Genomic DNA, 17,738 nt, shown 5'->3' with positions numbered 1-17,738 from the left:
ATCAATGTAAAAATGCCTCAGAGACCGCACTGAGGTGACTGCCCTGTAGGTCCTTTTGGGGCAGGAAGAGGAACAGTGCTGTAGCTTTATTTCTGCTCTGGCGTTGACAGTGAATGTCACTACTCCCTCACAGTTTCCAAATCCCAAACTGAATTGATGGTTAAAAGCTGAGTTTTAAAAGTAGCAGCTGAACAAAAGGGTGAAAATACCTGGATCGCATCTTCCCTGTCACTACTGATTTCATAAGAAAAAGAGAAAAAAAGGGCTAGTGTGACCATGGTGAAGGGTTCATGGTTCCCACAGAGCACGGCCCCACCTGCAGGTGTTCATAATCAGCAAATAATTGCCACAGAGGATGAACCTCTCCTCTCTGTGCCTCCTGCTCTAAGCATGGAGGTTAGGAAGCAAAATGCTTTTTTACCATCTCACACACTGAGGTGTATGGAGACCACCAGTGGTTCGTTACCCAAGCCAGTCCTGCATGCTGCTCATTAGCACAAAAGACTTTAAAACTGAAATACCCTTGAACTTCAGATAACCTCTAGGATATATTGATAGATAGTAAACTGCCATTAAGAGAAAAGCGGGATACTGGAATCCACTGGACCACTCAGGGCTGTTTGGCTGTTGCAGCACATTCAGCATGTTTTAGAGTCCTAATCAAATATTCTCGCCTGCGGGGTCAGTACTAAAAGAGGTTAAACTGTGGAGGCTAAGCACTTGCTCTGTATATTTTCTTATAAATGCACTTTTCTGCTCTGCTTTCGCTTAAGCTAGCTTTATTCCTAGGCATTTCCTCTACTGTTTGATTCTGGATGGGACAGTGATGATACACTGGACCCTTAGAGAAGAGCAGGATATGGACCTGCTACTCACTCTGGGAGGTTTACCTGGATGATGATTCTGTGATTCACTGGATGCTTGGCTATGGAGAGACAAACAAGTTACTCCTACATGGACTTCCTCACGAGTCTTTTCTTGCTAAATACGAGGTCCATAAGTAGCAGAAATATGAAATAGGCTTTCTCCTCAGATATCCTAGGGAGTGTCCTGTCTTGTTATAAGAAAGTTCACTGCCAGTTTAGTCTTGACACAGATTTATTTGACTGTTAAAATCTGATCAATCTTTTTGGCCCAGATATGGGAGCAAGAGACATCAATGAATACATCCAAAAAGTAGTATTTGGGCTTTGTTGAATATTGCTTTATCTTCTAAGTAAGTCATGACAGTTGTTATTATTAAACAGGATGAGAAATACCACTCACTGTGCCTGGGTGCTCATGTTTAAGGAAAATTGACACTAATTTCAGAAGGGTGCATTTTGAGAGCTGCTGTTCTCAGATTTTAGAAAGATGAAGACATTTTTAGTCTGTCCCTGATTCCATAGCTAAGGATGCAAGGAAAAAATGGATTTTTAAGAATAAGAGACTAAATTTGCTTTCCACATGACAATCAGAGAGTTTCAGGCTATCTTTAGTGATATGAAAGGTAGGTACTCATGCCACATTATCACTGTGGTATCTGTTGCATTTAATAGGTAAACTTGAGCTTATTCTCCTCTTGCTTTTACTTTGTATATGCACAATAAGGTACTTCTTTGTTCTCTAGTAGTGGTACAAAGAATGAAGCAAAAGCAAAATCCCACTGCTCTCCTGGGATGTTCTCAATCCCTTATGATTCTTTTCATTCATGTTCATACCTTACCTGCCATGCTTCCTATTTATTTTCTCTTCTTTCCCCAGGCCCTCAGCAGCTGTCTGTCCTATAGAGGTCTCTTCATGAATTTCATAGGGACTTTGACAGTTGAGCTTTATCTTAAATTCCCCCTTGGTTCTTTGTCCACAAAAAAGTGGACAATAATTTCTCCTGTCTCCCTGTCCCAAAGATGAGTTCTGCATGTTTCACCTTTTGTAGTGAAAAAATGCATCTCAACTTCTTTCAACATGTATCAAGTCCTTTATTGAATCCCAGATGGGTGAAAACTGCTGTGTTCCTGTACTTAGAAAATCAATTCCTCTATCAGTGAAAGAAAGGTGTTTTATCTTGGAAAGCTCAGACTTTGATATATGTTGAGATTTGTTCCATCTTCATCTTTTATATTTTTTCTGCTGACATTTATTTTGGAGATTCTGATGTCAAACAAGGGGTGTGTGGCTGCTTTAGAGTCATTTTTTCTGTCTAAAATATTGGTTAAGCACTGCTATCCTTTACTCACATATCTCTCCTTCATCCCCTCCTCAGCCCTCACAAGAGTTTTTTTTAAGAACTACAGACACCAAAATACACAGTTTTTATCCCAGACCTTTGAGAAATCAGTGAGGTAGAGTGATGGTTCCTTGGGCCTCAGCCTCTTCTTCCCATCACACAGCATTTTGTACTTTTATTCCCCTCTTCTTGTGGTAATTTCCCTACCGTCAGTACCCTTGTTAACATCTTGCCCCATCCTTCATTCTCTTCCATGCTGTACTTCATCATTTGTATTACAAACAGAGGTATAAATCATTTTAATGTTCCTTAGTGGATGGTCTTAGTCAAGGATTTAGTATGTTCAGATACAGCCACAATAGCACCCCCAGGACCGTGATTCAGCCCTCACTGACTCAGTCTGGCAGGGTGACCGAAGTGTATTTTGCTGCAATTTAGTATCAGTATATTAGGCTTCTAATCCATGTGATTAAGTTGTAGACCTGCAAAGCTCTGATAACATGCAAGTAGTCTCTCTCTAGATATTTAGAAATGCAACTTGCTTTGTGAATTTGTTACCAGTGGCTTTTACACTGGAGCTGCATAATTTCCAGTTAACAAATGGCACAGATCAGCTTCTGCTGACAGCTTAATTTAAAGCATGGGGCCACCTCACAGTAGGCAGCTAAATAATGAAATTAAGGCTTTATTTCGGCAAATTAAGGCTTTAGTTCGGCAAATAAAGGTTTACAAGATTTACACACACATTGAGTTTATTGTAATGGGATAGATAAACCCCAGAGCTCTGATGTCAATTCCCTGTGCAGCTGCGGGACATAGTTAGCCTGACCTTATCCTTCTGTCTGCTTCCACAGTGACACACTGCACACACTGTCATTAACTGACTGCCTCAAAGGAGGTCTCAGCCTGTATTTGGGTGTGTGGCTTAAACTACTGCAGGTCTCACTTCTCTCTCACTGAAGGACCTTTACAGTGAGAACTGGGTCTCTGCTGTGGGGACAACCCAAACATTACTGCTCCCAGGCTCTAAGCTGACTGCTCTCTAGATAAAAATTGGTAGTCATAAGCCAACAAGCAGAAAGAAATCATCTGCATTCATGGAGAAGAGTCTTGAGGCTCCAGAGCACTTTTGCACTGAATTTCTTCTTGCATGTCCTTATGTCTTGAACAGTATTTTGGAAGGACACTCATGAAGGATGCAGGTAGACACAGGAGGCAGCAGATGCCTGGGTCTTTGTGGAGTCTTCCCCAGGAGATAAAAACTGATCCTGGGGTTTGATTATCCTTGCTCAGACAAAGCTTGCTGGTGAGCCTGTTCCTGATGCAATGGCAGCAAGCAATGGCAGTAGATTTTCCTGCAGCCTCCATCTCTCTAGTTGTAAAATGGCTTATAATACGGGTCTCCTTTATAAACACACATTAAAATATAAAGATGGAGGGTGGATTAGCAGAGTGTAGGTCACAGGACTGAATAATCATATAATCACAGAATGGTTGGGTTGGAAGAAACCTTAATGTCCATCCAGCCCCAAGCCCTTACTGTGGGCTGCTTTCCTTCCACCAGCTCAGACTGCCCAGGGCCCCATCCCACCTGTTCCAGAGCACCTGCAAGGATGGGGCATCTACAGCTGCCCTGGGCAGCTGTGCCGGACTCTCACTGCCTTCTGAGTGAATAATTTCTTCCTAACATGGCCTTGCAGAATGTCATTAGGTTCTTTCAGGTTCACATCTCAAAGCTGTCCAGGTCCTTTTGAATGTATCCTTCTGTCAACTTCTTCAGTCAGCTTGGATGACTTAATTGGATGCACAGGATAGTTGCAGGGAAAACTGCAGAGATTAGCTGAAGATCAGCATTTGTGTAAAACCAGAAGTTTTTCTGGGGACTCCCTCCACTGAAACTCTAATGCTCTTCAAAAACCATAGGAGTGGGAAAGAGGTTGTGGGAATGCAAATAGGAAAGGTTTTTTTCCAGGAAATTAAGAGTGTGACAAATTCAGACTGCACACTGTACAAACTCAGGCCTTTACATTGGGAGAAGGAGCTGTTCCTCAATAAGTGCACTTCATAGATGTGACAATATGTTACCCAAGAGCATAGCTTCTGATGTCCCATGAGCTATTGAATGCATTGCTTCTTATGTCACCTTATCTAGTGATTTTGTGTTGTTTTTCCCTATTAAAGCATTTTGCCTCCTCATTCCCACTTCCACCCATTGGCTTCTCACTTCTTTCTTCCCAATGTCTTTTCAGCAGCTTGTGTACAGCTCCTTTGGTTGGTTGGTTGTGTGTGTTTGTGTTTTGCTTCAAATGAGTGGTGTTTAAAATATCTGTAGTAGTGAGAGTTTCCATGGAGTCAGCAAGCAGCTGCAGTCAGTGATGTCAGAGAGAGAGATACAGAGCGGGAGAGAGCTCAGGCAAGACTTGCAGGGAGAAAACAAGTCAGCTAATGTAACAGTGAAGGAGGAGAGCTAGTCTTTCTTCACAGTACATGTTTCTGTTAGCCAAATCAATAGACATAGCTGGAGGTGGTGACGCTGGCAAACAGACATACAGTTTAGTTGGAGCTGCATGTCAGTGAGAGCCCTACAGTTATGGATCTATGCTTGAAGTATTATGTGGCAGCAATTTATAGGGGGATGTAAATGAAGAAATTAAACCTGAAGCATTCAGAAATGAAGCTGATGAAGATTTAGATGCTTTCTCCAAGAAAAATTTTAGTAGAGCTATAAGGATCTAAGGTTCATATTTTCTATCCCTAGCATTTTTGAGCAGATCTTTCATTACTTAAGGACTCTTTCAGCAACCTTCTGGACAAGGGGAAGGTGTGACTTTAAGTAACTTGAATAATCCTGTATGCATCCACTGTGTGAACAACCAACTACACAGACTGTGTTTTTACCTGAATGTGCCTTATTCTGTCTACGCCCTTTATCAGCTTTATCAGCATTTGTCAAGTTATAAGCTAAAGTTCATTACCAAGTTTTCTAGATCAGAGTGAAGACAGTGTGACAAAGTGCTGCTCCTTAGCAGAGTGGTATCACCACCATTAAACCTGACCACCAAATTATGCAAGGTACAAGTTCTCCTGTTTTCTCTGTGTCACTGTATCTCCAACTTCAGCTGGATGACTGTAAAGAGCAAAGGGCTGATTGCCCTTTCCATGAAGCCTTCCAGCAGTGGCTTGCCTGCCTCCAAAAACCTGGCAACCACATAACTGCATTCTCATGCCCTGGTCAGTTAACTTGGCTGCTGTAGGTCATTGAACAAATTAGCTGGAGTTGGATTCCTGATGTACAGAAACCACCAGGGGACTCCATCACTACCAAAGCTCACTGGTGTTACAGACTTCAAATCAATTAGAACCAGCTCCATTGCATAGTCTCTAGGGAGCGAGTGATGTGTAATCAGTCTGCAAGGGTTACATTCCTGTTTGCTGGATTCAGTGCTGCAAATTGCTAAGACTTTCATCATGCACAGTTTGGCATTAGGTTGCATGAGGGGAACTACAGAGATCAATATGCATCACAATGCAAAGCTTGACAAAGGCTTCATCCATGGCTTGTTCTACTGTTCTGCAGAGTACTGCAGCCTTCAGCAGCTGTCTGAGCCAGTGCTTTCAACACTACCAATTAATGGGAAAATGCAGATATTGAAATTTCTCTTTAGCAGAGCAAAATGCTGCCTTTGTACCCTGTGCACAGGGACTGAAATAACTGTGTGCAGCCCATGAGCTTTTCCTGAAACACCTTCATTTTTGACTTGTGCTTACTTTGCTGTGGAGGCCATGGGTCAGACTGCAATATTTGTCTAGATTTTACATTTCCTATAAGTGTTATAAAGAGCTGGGTAATAATCCTCATTGCATTCCGTGTGATTTGCACAGAACATCAAAATGATACCATTTAGAGCAAGCTGGGTTTTTTTTTGTTTTTTTTTTTTTTAATTTGGCCAAAGAACGGTACATAAAGCAAGATTTTTCTGGCACGAATTAATGTTTTGCTGGCCAAAAAGATACCTACAGGCTTTTTCATTTGAACATGCTTATGCTTTGCTTAATGTAGATGAGGAATTCCTGTCAGCAGTTGTAAAACCATGGGTTTACAGTATTTACAGAGGGATAAAGGAATTAAAGGAGCAGAGTCAGCATACTCCATTTCCCTGTAGGCCGGTCCTGCAGTCTAGGACCACTGACTCTTGAGCAAGAGATTTGTGCTGCAGCATGGCTGTGTCAGCCGCAGCACCCTGGTGAGTGAGTAGCACCAGGGAGTCCCACTGAACTCTTGTATCATTCATTGCTCTTTAGTTATGGGCTTCATTTCACATTCCCGTCCATACAAATGTCCCATGAAGGTAGGCCTGTCATGTTTAAAAGGATCTAACTTTCCATTATGGCCCTGCTGATTTTTGTTACCTACAGGCAGGATTACAATATCTGCAGAACTATCCTTGATTCCTGATAATTTGACATAAAGCATTTTCAGTTGTGCTCTATTCCTAACACCCTGTTGTTTTTGTTTATCAGACTGCACCAACACTTTCTTCCTTTTTCAGGTCAGTACAGATAAGCAATGCAATTGCTGTGATCACTGCAGCTTTCCTAAGATAAGCTGTTCTCCCACTTTTGGTTGTTCTTAACTACAATCTCATTTTTGAATGACTTTTGTCTACTAAGCTGCAGGAGGGAGGAGGCAAACATGTATGACCCTCAGCATTCCTAGATCACAATAAATAGTTTTGTTTGTTTCTTTGTTTTTATGTGATGCTTTAATCTAACTTAGTGATGGGTGGGGGAATGGTGAGCTGATTTAGTCTTCTGAAATGCTTGTGTTTGGCATTACTGGAAGCCTGCTGCTCTTTTCCCTTTGGTATGCAGTGAGCTCATACAAGCAAAGACCTCTCTAGGTGTTCATAGCAGCTGTATTAGACACTGGGAGCACTCACAGAGAGTCAATGGAGGGTATGAAAAATGCAGTTTCAAGCAGGGGATTCTCCACAAACCTACAAATGCTCCTGGGTTCAAGCACACACTTTCTGTTTTAGCATAGGAGGGTATGTGCTCCTGCTGACATAAACTGAGCTGTGGAAACTGTGTGGAAATTTCTTCTGCATCAAAGCGTTAAGAATTTATCCTAAAGGACCTGGCAAATATTCCTGGATCAGAACCTTTTCAACACCAGAATTCAGAATAATCGATGACAATTCAGAAGACAAATGATATTATAACAGCGGTATTATGACTTAGTGCAATACTACTCCTTCAGTCTTTTATTTTATAGTTCAGAGCCACTTATGACCACTTTTTGCCCAGATCTGGCAAAAGTTCATAAATATTCTTAAAAATTTGTGCTTGACATTCAGATTGTGAAACTTTACAGCATAGATGCATAGTTTTCATTGAAACCTATATAACTTACATTTTGATTCAGAGTTTGAATTATAGAAGTACTTATTCTCATACGTACCACATTCAGCCTTCTTCCCGTTCCTTGTGGAGATACTCAGTTAAATACCTGCCATAATGTAAGCACTCGCCCTCCTGTGTCTTATATTTGATACAGGGCTCTGCTGGAGTCAGCAGTGGCTTTTTCCAGGTAATGACAGCGGTGTTTGCTCCTTTATCTCTTGGTGTATTTCTTCTTTCATGTACAAAGACTATCTTAAACTTATTTGAATAATAACTGTTTTTAACCTTTCCTCACAGGAGTGTTTGCATTTGGACTTTTTGCCACTGACATATTTGTAAATGCTGGCCAGGTTGTGACTGGGAACTTGGCTCCATACTTCCTGACTGTGTGTAAACCCAACTACACTGGAAATGACTGTCGGACCCACCACCAGTTCATCAACAACGGCAACATCTGCACTGGGGATGTGGAGGTGATTGAAAAGGCAAGGAGATCCTTTCCTTCCAAACATGCTGCTTTAAGCATCTACTCAGCTTTATATGCCACGGTGAGTAGCAGGGATGGTTGCTGACTTGTAGGAGGGGTGTCTGTCTGTACATCCAGATGGAGTCACACAGTGTATTTTTGAAGGAAAAGAGGGTTGTTTCAGGGAAAGCTTTCCTCTTTATCCATAAGGAAAAATCCCCTCCTCTCTCACTGTTTTACTAGTACTAATAAAAGCAAATCAAGTTCTCATTGCTTCTGCAGCAATGTGTAATGTAGAGGCGTGAGCTTCTAATCTCAGTTTTGCTGCTAATTTTCTCAGAGGCCTTTGAGTATGCATTTTCCCTGCCCATGTCTCATCAACACTAAAACAGGTGTTAACTTAATCAGGAATTTCTTTCCCCAGCAGCCAGATCCAAATAAGTGGCAGAGTCTCTCTATAGGTCATCAGAATTTGACAAAAATATTGCTGATGTTATTTACTGAATCTTTTACCCTTATCCTGGTAGCAGACGATAAAACACCACATCATTGCATTGCAAAGAGGAGGCCACCCACTGCTGTTTCATTTACCATCTGTTTCCATTGAATTTTATGTGAACAATGACTGATACGTAAACTGTTAATTCCTTTGACCAGGAATTTTTGGAAAGTGTTTGCAAAGCTCATAATGTTTTGCATGCAGTACTTTTGAGCAATGCAAACCATGTGTGAAACACAGTTCCCAACAGACATGGTAATGTGGGAGAGGCTGTTTTAATTATGATTGTGGTCATGGTGGTGATGGGCTGGTGGCTGGACTAGAAGATCTTAGAGGCCTTTTCTAACCTCAGTGATTCTGTGATTCTGTGATGAATGTTAAGATGGCTGGTTTGGGATCAAGTTGGGTAGAACTTCAGGGACTTCGGTTCCTAGGAAGGCACATCTTCTGCAAACAGCTGATTTCTACAGCTGAAGGAGAGTGGTAATTTTCCTTCTTGAGTTTAAGTCTCCTGCAGATCAGTGTTTCTCAGCCCTAGGCTGTGAAGCACCTGGGGTGCTTTCTCCTTGGCTCTAGGGGGAAGCACTCTAAGAAAGGTCATAGGAGAATCATCAACAAGGGCATCCAACAAGTGGTGACATCCAACATGAACACATACAATTAAAGTATTTCACTGCATTTAAATGATTTTATTGTAGACACTTCCTGATTCTCCTGTTTGCTTTTTCTGCAGTGAGAGCAATGAGAGCTCTTGTACAATCACAGGACAGTCTCTTTGGCTAAAAGCTACAACTAGGCACTTGTCAACATTTTGGTAGTATTTTTAGGATTATTAAGCCAGGCACTGGCCTACAGTACCCACAAATAACTCCTTCTGTCACTTCCATCTGGCTAGAATATTCCACTTCATGGTAGTTGTCACTACCTAGTGTCTGTTGTTTACACGTCGGTTGCTTTTTGGCTAGATTAGAGTGATGCAGTACACCTAGAAAATAAACCTTCAGTGTTTGGGACATTCTGAATACCTATAGCAAATCCCGTCAGTAACCCAGGTCACTGTGACCCCACTGTCAATTTCCTCCATTTATACACATACACTTGCCAGATTCATTGTTGAAATTCAAGGCTCTGGCACTTCAGGAAGCTGCACTGAACAGCTTGCTGTCAGTGGCTCTTAGTGTAGAAGTCTCCATGGTAAAAATTATCTACAAAGCTTGAAGGCCACCAGTTTTTCCAGAAATGGGCTGAGATTGTGATCTTTCCAGGAAAAATTAATCTCCCTGACTTCTACATTAGGACTGGATAGTCTTCCTTCACTCTGCCTTCCCCAGCACAAATATACCATGTTATAAATATATGCAAGCATACATTTATGCACATGTATAAATATAGGCATATATGTGTGTCTGTCTATTTTAAACTTTCCTGTCTATGCTTTTGTCTGTCTGAAAATAGATGGGAGAGGAGTTACACGAGGGATGAATGCTACTATCACACATTGCACACTGCTAAATACATCCCTTGAGAGTGCTGATAAATGCACTAAGGAAGCTGAATAGATTATTCATATAGATTATTTATATAGATAAAACATACGTTGAATATTTTTGTATATCATTTTTTTCTCCTTTTCTCACTTCTTTTTGTATTCACTTCCTCTCCTCCTCCTACTCCCCATACGCACACACATCAAACCATTGGTTTTCACATGTAGTGCTTTGTAAATAGATTTACCCCGTAAACAGTAGACCAGGAAGTTTACAAGACATTTCCTAGTGTAGGAAATGAAATTGAAGCAATTTTAACTGAGATTTTGGGCTCTTATGCAAGGCTTTAGAAAACTGAAGGGGCAAACACATGGCAAGAATCTTCAAAAAGACTTTGCATTGGAGGCTAAAGCAATAAAGATAAAGCCACACTGATTGCATATTTTGACCAAAATGAAGAATCTCATCCAGTGATTTCCAAGCTCACTTGATGATCTGTGGATGAACTGGAGCATCGATTTAGAAAAAACAGCCTGTCTTGTTAAAACTCTCCTTGTGGTAGAGAATCTATCACTTCACTTGGCAATCTGTTTTCATGGTTAATTATCCTCATTGCTAAAAATGTTCTCTCTACTACAAGTTTACGTTTTCCTGCCAAGATGCGTGAATCTTTGAGTGCCTTCCAGTGCCTGAAGGAAAGCTGGGGAGGGACTTTTTATAAGGCCATGTACTGATAGGATGAGGGGCTTTGAGTAACCTGGACTAGTGGGAGGTGTCTGTCTGTAACAGGGGACTTGGAACTAGATGACCTTAAAAGTCCATTGCAACCCAAACAGCTCTATGATTCTACCAAGAGTAAGCTAGACATCATTTCATCTCGTAGTCTTAAGAAAATAAGCATGCGTGAATTGCTCTGTGGAGCTGGAGATTGCAGCTTTCACAGCAGGGCTGCATTCTTGTTTTAAGGAGGTAATTATTTTCCTTTGGATGTTGTAAATTGCAGCGGTGCTTTGGTTGGGAATTAGAAAGCAATCTTTGAATTGCTCATTTGAATTGGCCTCTGCAGGAAGAAACGCACGGGGTGAAAGGATGGGCAGTAATTATTCACACAGTGGCTCTTCACTTAAATAATGTATTTTCCCTATTGTTTCCAAAGAAGCCTTAACACGAGTTTCAGCGCTGGTCAGGCGCAGCTCAAGCAAAACTGGGGCAAGATTGCCACCTAGTGCTCAATTGGTAGCTGCCATTTCAAGGTGGGTGCATTCCTGTGTCGGATTGGAGAAACAAAGCCAGCGTGAGCCTTCAATGTAATTTAGTCTCTTCTCAGTTCTATTACATAATGTTCCAATTCAGAAATAGAGCTCACTTTTGTATGATGCGTTCAGCAGAAGACTTCACTTCCTCAGGCACAGATCTGGAAAATTCAGCTGTTAAAATTTCAGTACTGCAGTTGCTTGGCAGCTGACAGATTCATTTTGTCCAGGTATGGAGCAAATAGACCCCACTGATCAGTTGCTCTGTCCCTTTACATACCAGGAGGTCATTGCTACATACCATCCCTACATCTAGAGGTAGTGTATTGAAATGGTTTTAAGGCTAACTTGTTTAACACCAGCCAGAGAGGGGAAGCAAGCACCAGGGGTGTTTGATGGACCAGACAGTGAGAAGTGGGGAAAAAAAAGTAGGACAAGGAGAAAGTTTAAATGAAATAATGCATACAGTAGAGCAGAAGAAAGGAATATATGGAAAGCAATGGGCATGGTGGCATTGAGAAACATCATTTCAGTTTCTTAGTCCCAGAAACCTGTCTTTGTGTGTCAGCCCATAGTGACCTCTGCGTACTTGGCTCATGAAGAAAGGGACAGGCACTAGAATATGCTAAAATAAACACCCAAGGCTGCCAAGTAGATTACAGAGCGTGAAGCAAGATGTGGGATGGTTGTCACTGCAATTGGAAGCACCAAGACAAACTTCTGTAGACCTCCTTCAGCAGTGCCTTTGGTAGAGGAGAACCCTGAGGCAGCTTTGCCCAGGCCAAGCCATTGTGCTGTTGGCCAGGGAGTGGAGGTGGATCCCTCCATGTCCCAAACAATTCAGTCAGTCTGGGTTCAGCACTGCTCATGGCAAAGTGCTCAGCAGGCCCAGAGGAAGAGTTCTGTGACCTTCAAAGCACTGTTAGTTGTTTGATGGAATTAAAATAACCTGACCACTGCTTAGAAAGCTGAAGCAGCTATAGGTGGCATGAGTGGGTGCTCCACTGTGTTCACATCGTGATTCTGCAGGAGTATAAACAGAAATTGTTTGCAAACATGGATTCATTTACATTCATCACATGTGTTTGCTGGCATTTGAGCAAGTGCTTGAACAGGTCAAGAAAACAGTGAAACCAAGCCTGTACACAATAGCTCAGAGTATGTAAATACATCTGACTGGACATCTTACATCCTGAAACATCACTTTCCAGTATCTGTTTTATTTACCTGAGAGTATTCCCTGAGTTACCATAAACCTCTTTCTCCACTTCTCAAGGCTTTTATTCATGAACCGTGGATTTTGTCATATCTCTGCTGAATTATGATATGTCTTGTAGGAAAAATATACGTGTGTGTGTGTGTTTCTTGCCAAATCCCTTTTCATTTTTGGTTTGTCCTTTCTTTCAGATGTACATCACAAGCACAATTAAAACAAAGAGCAGCAGGCTCGCCAAACCTGTGCTGTGCCTGGGCACCCTGTGTGCTGCGTTCCTCACTGGGCTGAATCGAGTTTCTGAGTATCGAAACCACTGTTCAGATGTGATCGCAGGCTTCATCCTGGGAAGTGCAGTCGCCTTGTTTCTGGTGAGCCTATCAGTTCTTCCCTGTGCCTTTTAAAGACATGTGTTTGAAACAAACATAGCATTGCTCTTCTCCTGTGGTCTCTTAGAGCTAATTAAACCAGTTGTTAAGAATTAATTCTAGCTCCTTGTAATGAATGAGTCATCAGAGAAATTTCTAATAGGAAATCAAATTTATATTAATTAGTAAGGTGAATATGATGTCATTTCTGTATTCATGTGTATTTCAAGATTATTTTAGTTACTGACCGTGCTCTCGCATGACTTTCCTGGAAAAATGCTTTGAATCATAGAATCATAGAATTACCCAGGTTGGAAAAGACCTCAAAGATTGTCAAGTCCAACCACAGTCTAACCATAGTACCCTAACTCTAACAACCCTCTGCTAAATCATATCTCTGATTCCCACTGTTAAAAACAAACAAAACAAAACAAAAGTTCCTAATTCCATTTAAAAACATTAGCTACAAACATTTTCTTTATCTATATGCTCTATATTTTCTTTAACTATATGCTATATGATCACCATTCACGCAGGCTGCAGCCTACTCCTTACTCAGGTCTAAAGAGCAGCAAAGAGCCAGGCTGCAGGATTTGCTGTGACAGATGTATGAGCTCCTGCATGTCTTCTTTCCATTCTTTTTCCTAAACCCTAAGCAGATATGTGTAAAGGTGTGGCCTTATTGGTATCATCATGCACAAGGAAAGGCCTTGTAAGATGAATATTGCAGGAGTTGTGCTGGAAGTATGCAAATATGTTGCTAAATGAGATTGGTATCATCCAGATGTGAGGCGGACCTAGTGAATGAGATGTTTTCACTAGAACTGGCAGTCAGAATCTCAAGGGATTATTTGACCGGGATGGTGCAGCAACAGCCCAGTCCTAGATTCTGTGATTATAAAGCAGACATGATGGGAGTCTGCTGTATAAAGCCTGAGAAAGCCAAGAGGATGAACCCTTTTACTATGATAGCCCAGAAGACCAACTATGGCCCAAGGTTAAGACAGACAATCCCAGACAAAAAACCCCAAAACCCAAGGTGAAGTTGCATTGAAAACTTGCAATTGACATACCCTGGTGGGAATGGCTGTTACTCCTCTGGACAGCACATGCTGACCCCATCTGCTTTTTCCACATTACACAGGGGATATGTGTTGTCCATAACTTTAAAGGCACCCATGGAGCTCCTTCTAAACCGAAGCCTGAAGACCCACGAGGAATGCCACTAATGGCTTTTCCAAGAGTGGAAAGTCCTCTGGAGACACTGAGTGCGCAGGTATTGTAAATCCTCTCCCCCAAACCATCACAAAACACACGTTCTATATGTCAAACTAAAAACTGTGGCTGGTTTCATTCCCAATGTTATGCCCATTGAGCAGTGTGAATATGGATCACAGGTGATTTTTTTAAAGGCATTTATCCTTTAAGCCACTGAATTCTGTAGGCTTTCTGCTCCTTTTGCTCATCCAGAGCTTAATCATTAGGATCTCACATGCATTCTGTGCAATAACATCTCTGCAATCAGTGAAGGGCTTTCTCATTCATTCCACACAATATATGTAAGTGACAACACATGTACCAATGCTCACATGCCTTGCATTTTCATCTTTGCAGAATCACTCTGCCTCTATGACTGAAGTGACCTGAAATGGAAGACTGGCAGCAGAAGCTATTTTTTATTACCCTCCAGTACAATACTTCAAGACACACGGTTACTAAGTGTCAGACTGTGATGATCAGTATTATGTTATGTCTAGTTAGAGGCTAATGTTTTGTACATTTTTTTGTATGAGGAAGTGATGTAGCTTGCCCTGATTTTTTTGTCAGCTTTAATATTATTATGCCGGAATTTAAAATCTAAATAGAAAAAGAAAAAAAAAAAAAAAAAAAAAAAAAAAAAAAAAAGAAAAAAAAAAAGGAAAAAAAAAAACCAAACCCCAAACCTTTTCTTGTTTAAAGTGTGCACTGAGGAACTACATCTATGGAATTGTTGGTGTTGTTATGTGATATTTGTACACAGATTTTTTTTTCATTTTTGAATTAATATATCTTAAGGAAAAAAAATCACTTTTACCTTTTCTTACCGTAATAAAGTGCTTCAACCAGCGGGTCAGATTCTGATCTTGGTAAGCTCTGAAGTAATTAAGTATATTTAATTCAGATGGAAATAACGGTGATCAGAAATCTAACCCCAATCCAACAAGTAGTTAACATCCAGCCTTGATTCAGTGAGCTACTTAAGCAAGCCTTAGCATCACAGACTTCAGCTAGCCATGCAGCTTCCAGACTGCTTGGCAGACCTGAAGTATCCTTAAGCATCTGACTGAATCAGAGCCTGGTTGTTGCAGTGTGAGTGATTGTGCTAGTTATTGAAGAATAACTAAAATGGCATACCCAGTCTGCAATATGGGCAGATGGGAGATATGAAAATTTATAGTAGTAGCTGATAGCATGTGAGCTGACTATATCATGTCCCTAGATCTCTGTTCCTCCCCAAGGCCCAGCCAAAGCTCCCAGTGGAACCTGGCTTCAGGAACTGACTATGGGGATATACAGCCATCACTGTGGAGCGGAGGCTGTGCTGTAAGTGTGTCATAATTTCATCATAGATTTATGAGGTAACTAGTAACACTGATACAAGGGAAAAGTGAAGCCACATCTTCTGTGAAGTGGCAGCACTGAGCATTCAGATTGGCCTCACCACAGAGCCAGTTGTGCCCTGACTGTTTTCACTGAGGGGCTTTGGTGAGTTTAAAAATAATAACAATAAGAATTCAGAAATACCTGAACTGACACAGTCTGTAGTAGCAGTCTGCATTTTTGTAAATACCGCCGTGCAGAATTTATATCTGTACGGCTATTTCAACATTCAGCAACACTCTTTAAGGAATAAAGAGATAAGGGGGTGGGGAGGCGGGGGGCGAACAAAAAGAGTGCATATACCATGGTTAGAGCAGGGGCAAAGGCTTCGTTACACGACTTCTCACTGTTTGTAGGCTTTTCCTGCATCTCATTCTTCTAGCATGGTGATAACTGCTGTGTGTCTCCTTTAAGGAATGGAGCCTCTGTCTGTACTTTTACTGGAATGTTTACCTCACATTTCCATTTTGATTCTTGGCTTTTTGTTCTTTCTTTTCTTTTGTATATTTTTTTCCAAAACAGATGAAAAAAAGGAAAAAAAAAAAAGTGTGGTTTCTGTCTCTTCTGTCTGTTATTACACAAAGAAAACATGGGATGTGGCTATTTGTGTCTCATCATGCAGTAATTTCTCCATGTAGGTATTTTCTGACGTCTGGGTCTGTTTTAGGAATGCAAGAGTTCTACAACTTTGATCCAAATTCCCTGAAACTGGGGCAAAATTGCCTTGTCTGGTTCTGCTGCCTTAGGAAGATAATAGCATTAGGGAAGATCATCAGCAAAGAATACTCCATCTGATGTTCCCAGTCAGCAGCACCCCATCATGCTCTAAGGGGCCAGCAGGGGAAATGAAGGCTAAAATAAACCCAGTTATACTTTGTATCTTGTTTTTTGCAGATGGGGTTTTTTGGGGGGAAGAGGGGGTTGTTTAGAGGCACACCTTCCCCAAGAATTTGTCAGTCTAGTTTTGGTGGCAGAGATAAACAGCATCACAAAACACAGCAACACACACTCACTTAATCCCATTACAGAGTTCAGAACCAAAGACAATATAAGCAGTATCGCTTTGATTACCCCCACTACACTCTACAGCTGTTAGACATCACAATACTATTTTCTAAATAGAATTTCCACTTTTTCAGTATACAGTAGAAAGAAACCATTAAATCCGAAGACAAATGGATGCTTTTTTATTGGTGATATTCGTATCTGGTTGATATCACAATGAAAAGGTTCTGCTTCAGGTCCACAGTTTGGGCCTTAAGAACCCAACAAAAGTGCGGCAATACTTCCCAGTAGGTCTCACCGCTCCCATGCAATCTTCAGGTTTGGGGGCAGCTCTGCAGCACACAGCTCATCAAACTTGGACATATCCTTCACAGGAGTGCTATAGAAAGTCAGGACATCCTGAGCACTGCACATCAGGTGGAGCTGTGAGTTGGGCACAGCGTGACCGAGTTCTTCTGCCAGCTGGGCCAGGAGCTGATACTTCAGCCTGCTGTCTTTCAGGGACGTCTGCTGCCAGTCTCCAGCAGGTGATGGCCCACAAATCTCCTTGACACGAGCCTCGAGGATGCTCTGTATGTTTCCTGGAGGATCATACTTCCTGCTGCGCGGCGGGGGACAGATAAGGCTGGGTTCATTTTTCTCTTGAGGAATTACACTGTCTTCTACTTCTTTCTCCTGCTTCCTGCTGACATTACAGAAGAGTATTTTCAGTCAGTGCCCACACATTTTAAAGCATCTGCATGCAGAGACATGTGCCTGCAACAGCCGACCGTACCGCCTGCCCCAGCCCCAGCCCCACAGCCAGCATCCCACACCCTCACCTCTGCTCGCCCCACAGCGCCCGCCGCGGCGTGCAGCCCAGCCCCAGCCCCACACAGAGCCGCCGTCCAGCCGCCAGCAGCCCCACGGCGGCCGCCATCTTGTGAAGAAGCCTCACCCCCTCCCTCTCGGCGGGAAATGACGTGGCTCCTCGAGCGGTAATGGCGTCAGCGCCCCTTCCCGCCTCGCCTGATGGGAGCTGTAGTGCCGCTCCACAGCTCTTGCTATGGGGGAAGAAGGCGTTTTGTTGGATTCAGGGAGTGCCTTTGTCACTCTACATCGTGCTGCAATGAGCAGCGTTTAGGATACGATACATGCAGTAATTCATAGCACTGGAACAGGCTGCCTGGAGAGCTTGTGGACTCTCCTCATGGAGATA

General features: G+C 42.0%; 2 protein-coding genes across 3 annotated transcripts in view; one reads left to right on the top strand and one right to left on the bottom strand.

The window, feature by feature from the left end:
* PLPPR1 (phospholipid phosphatase related 1) overlaps window positions 1-15,010 on the top strand; it is a 102,393-nt gene extending 87,383 nt beyond the window's left edge. The window contains exons 5-8 of the mRNA XM_015849822.2: window positions 7,907-8,157; window positions 12,722-12,898; window positions 14,040-14,171; window positions 14,510-15,010. Of these exons, the coding sequence (XP_015705308.1) occupies window positions 7,907-8,157; window positions 12,722-12,898; window positions 14,040-14,171; window positions 14,510-14,542 (593 nt within the window). The 3' untranslated portion in view covers window positions 14,543-15,010. The remainder of the gene's footprint in view (window positions 1-7,906; window positions 8,158-12,721; window positions 12,899-14,039; window positions 14,172-14,509) is intronic.
* A 1,689-nt stretch (window positions 15,011-16,699) lies between these two features.
* On the bottom strand, window positions 16,700-17,497 carry MRPL50 (mitochondrial ribosomal protein L50). Of its 2 annotated transcripts, none has more exons than XM_015849823.1 (2): window positions 17,362-17,497; window positions 16,700-17,225 (listed from the first exon to the last, which is right to left on the bottom strand). In XM_015849823.1, the coding sequence occupies exons 1-2, from the start codon at window positions 17,457-17,459 to the stop codon at window positions 16,835-16,837; spliced, it is 489 nt and encodes a 162-aa protein (XP_015705309.1). In that variant the 5' UTR covers window positions 17,460-17,497; the 3' UTR covers window positions 16,700-16,834. The 2 variants fall into 2 exon arrangements, with proteins under 2 accessions (XP_015705309.1, XP_015705310.1); XM_015849824.2 differs by having other exon boundaries at window positions 16,700-17,222; window positions 17,362-17,496.
* Window positions 17,498-17,738: the final 241 nt, after the last annotated feature.

The sequence above is a fragment of the Coturnix japonica genome, chromosome Z, assembly GCF_001577835.2.
Source record: "Coturnix japonica isolate 7356 chromosome Z, Coturnix japonica 2.1, whole genome shotgun sequence".
Classification (NCBI taxonomy): Eukaryota; Metazoa; Chordata; class Aves; order Galliformes; family Phasianidae; genus Coturnix; species Coturnix japonica.
The sequence above is the reverse complement of the archived record's forward strand: the minus strand, read 5'-3'. Positions and strand labels throughout refer to the sequence as shown.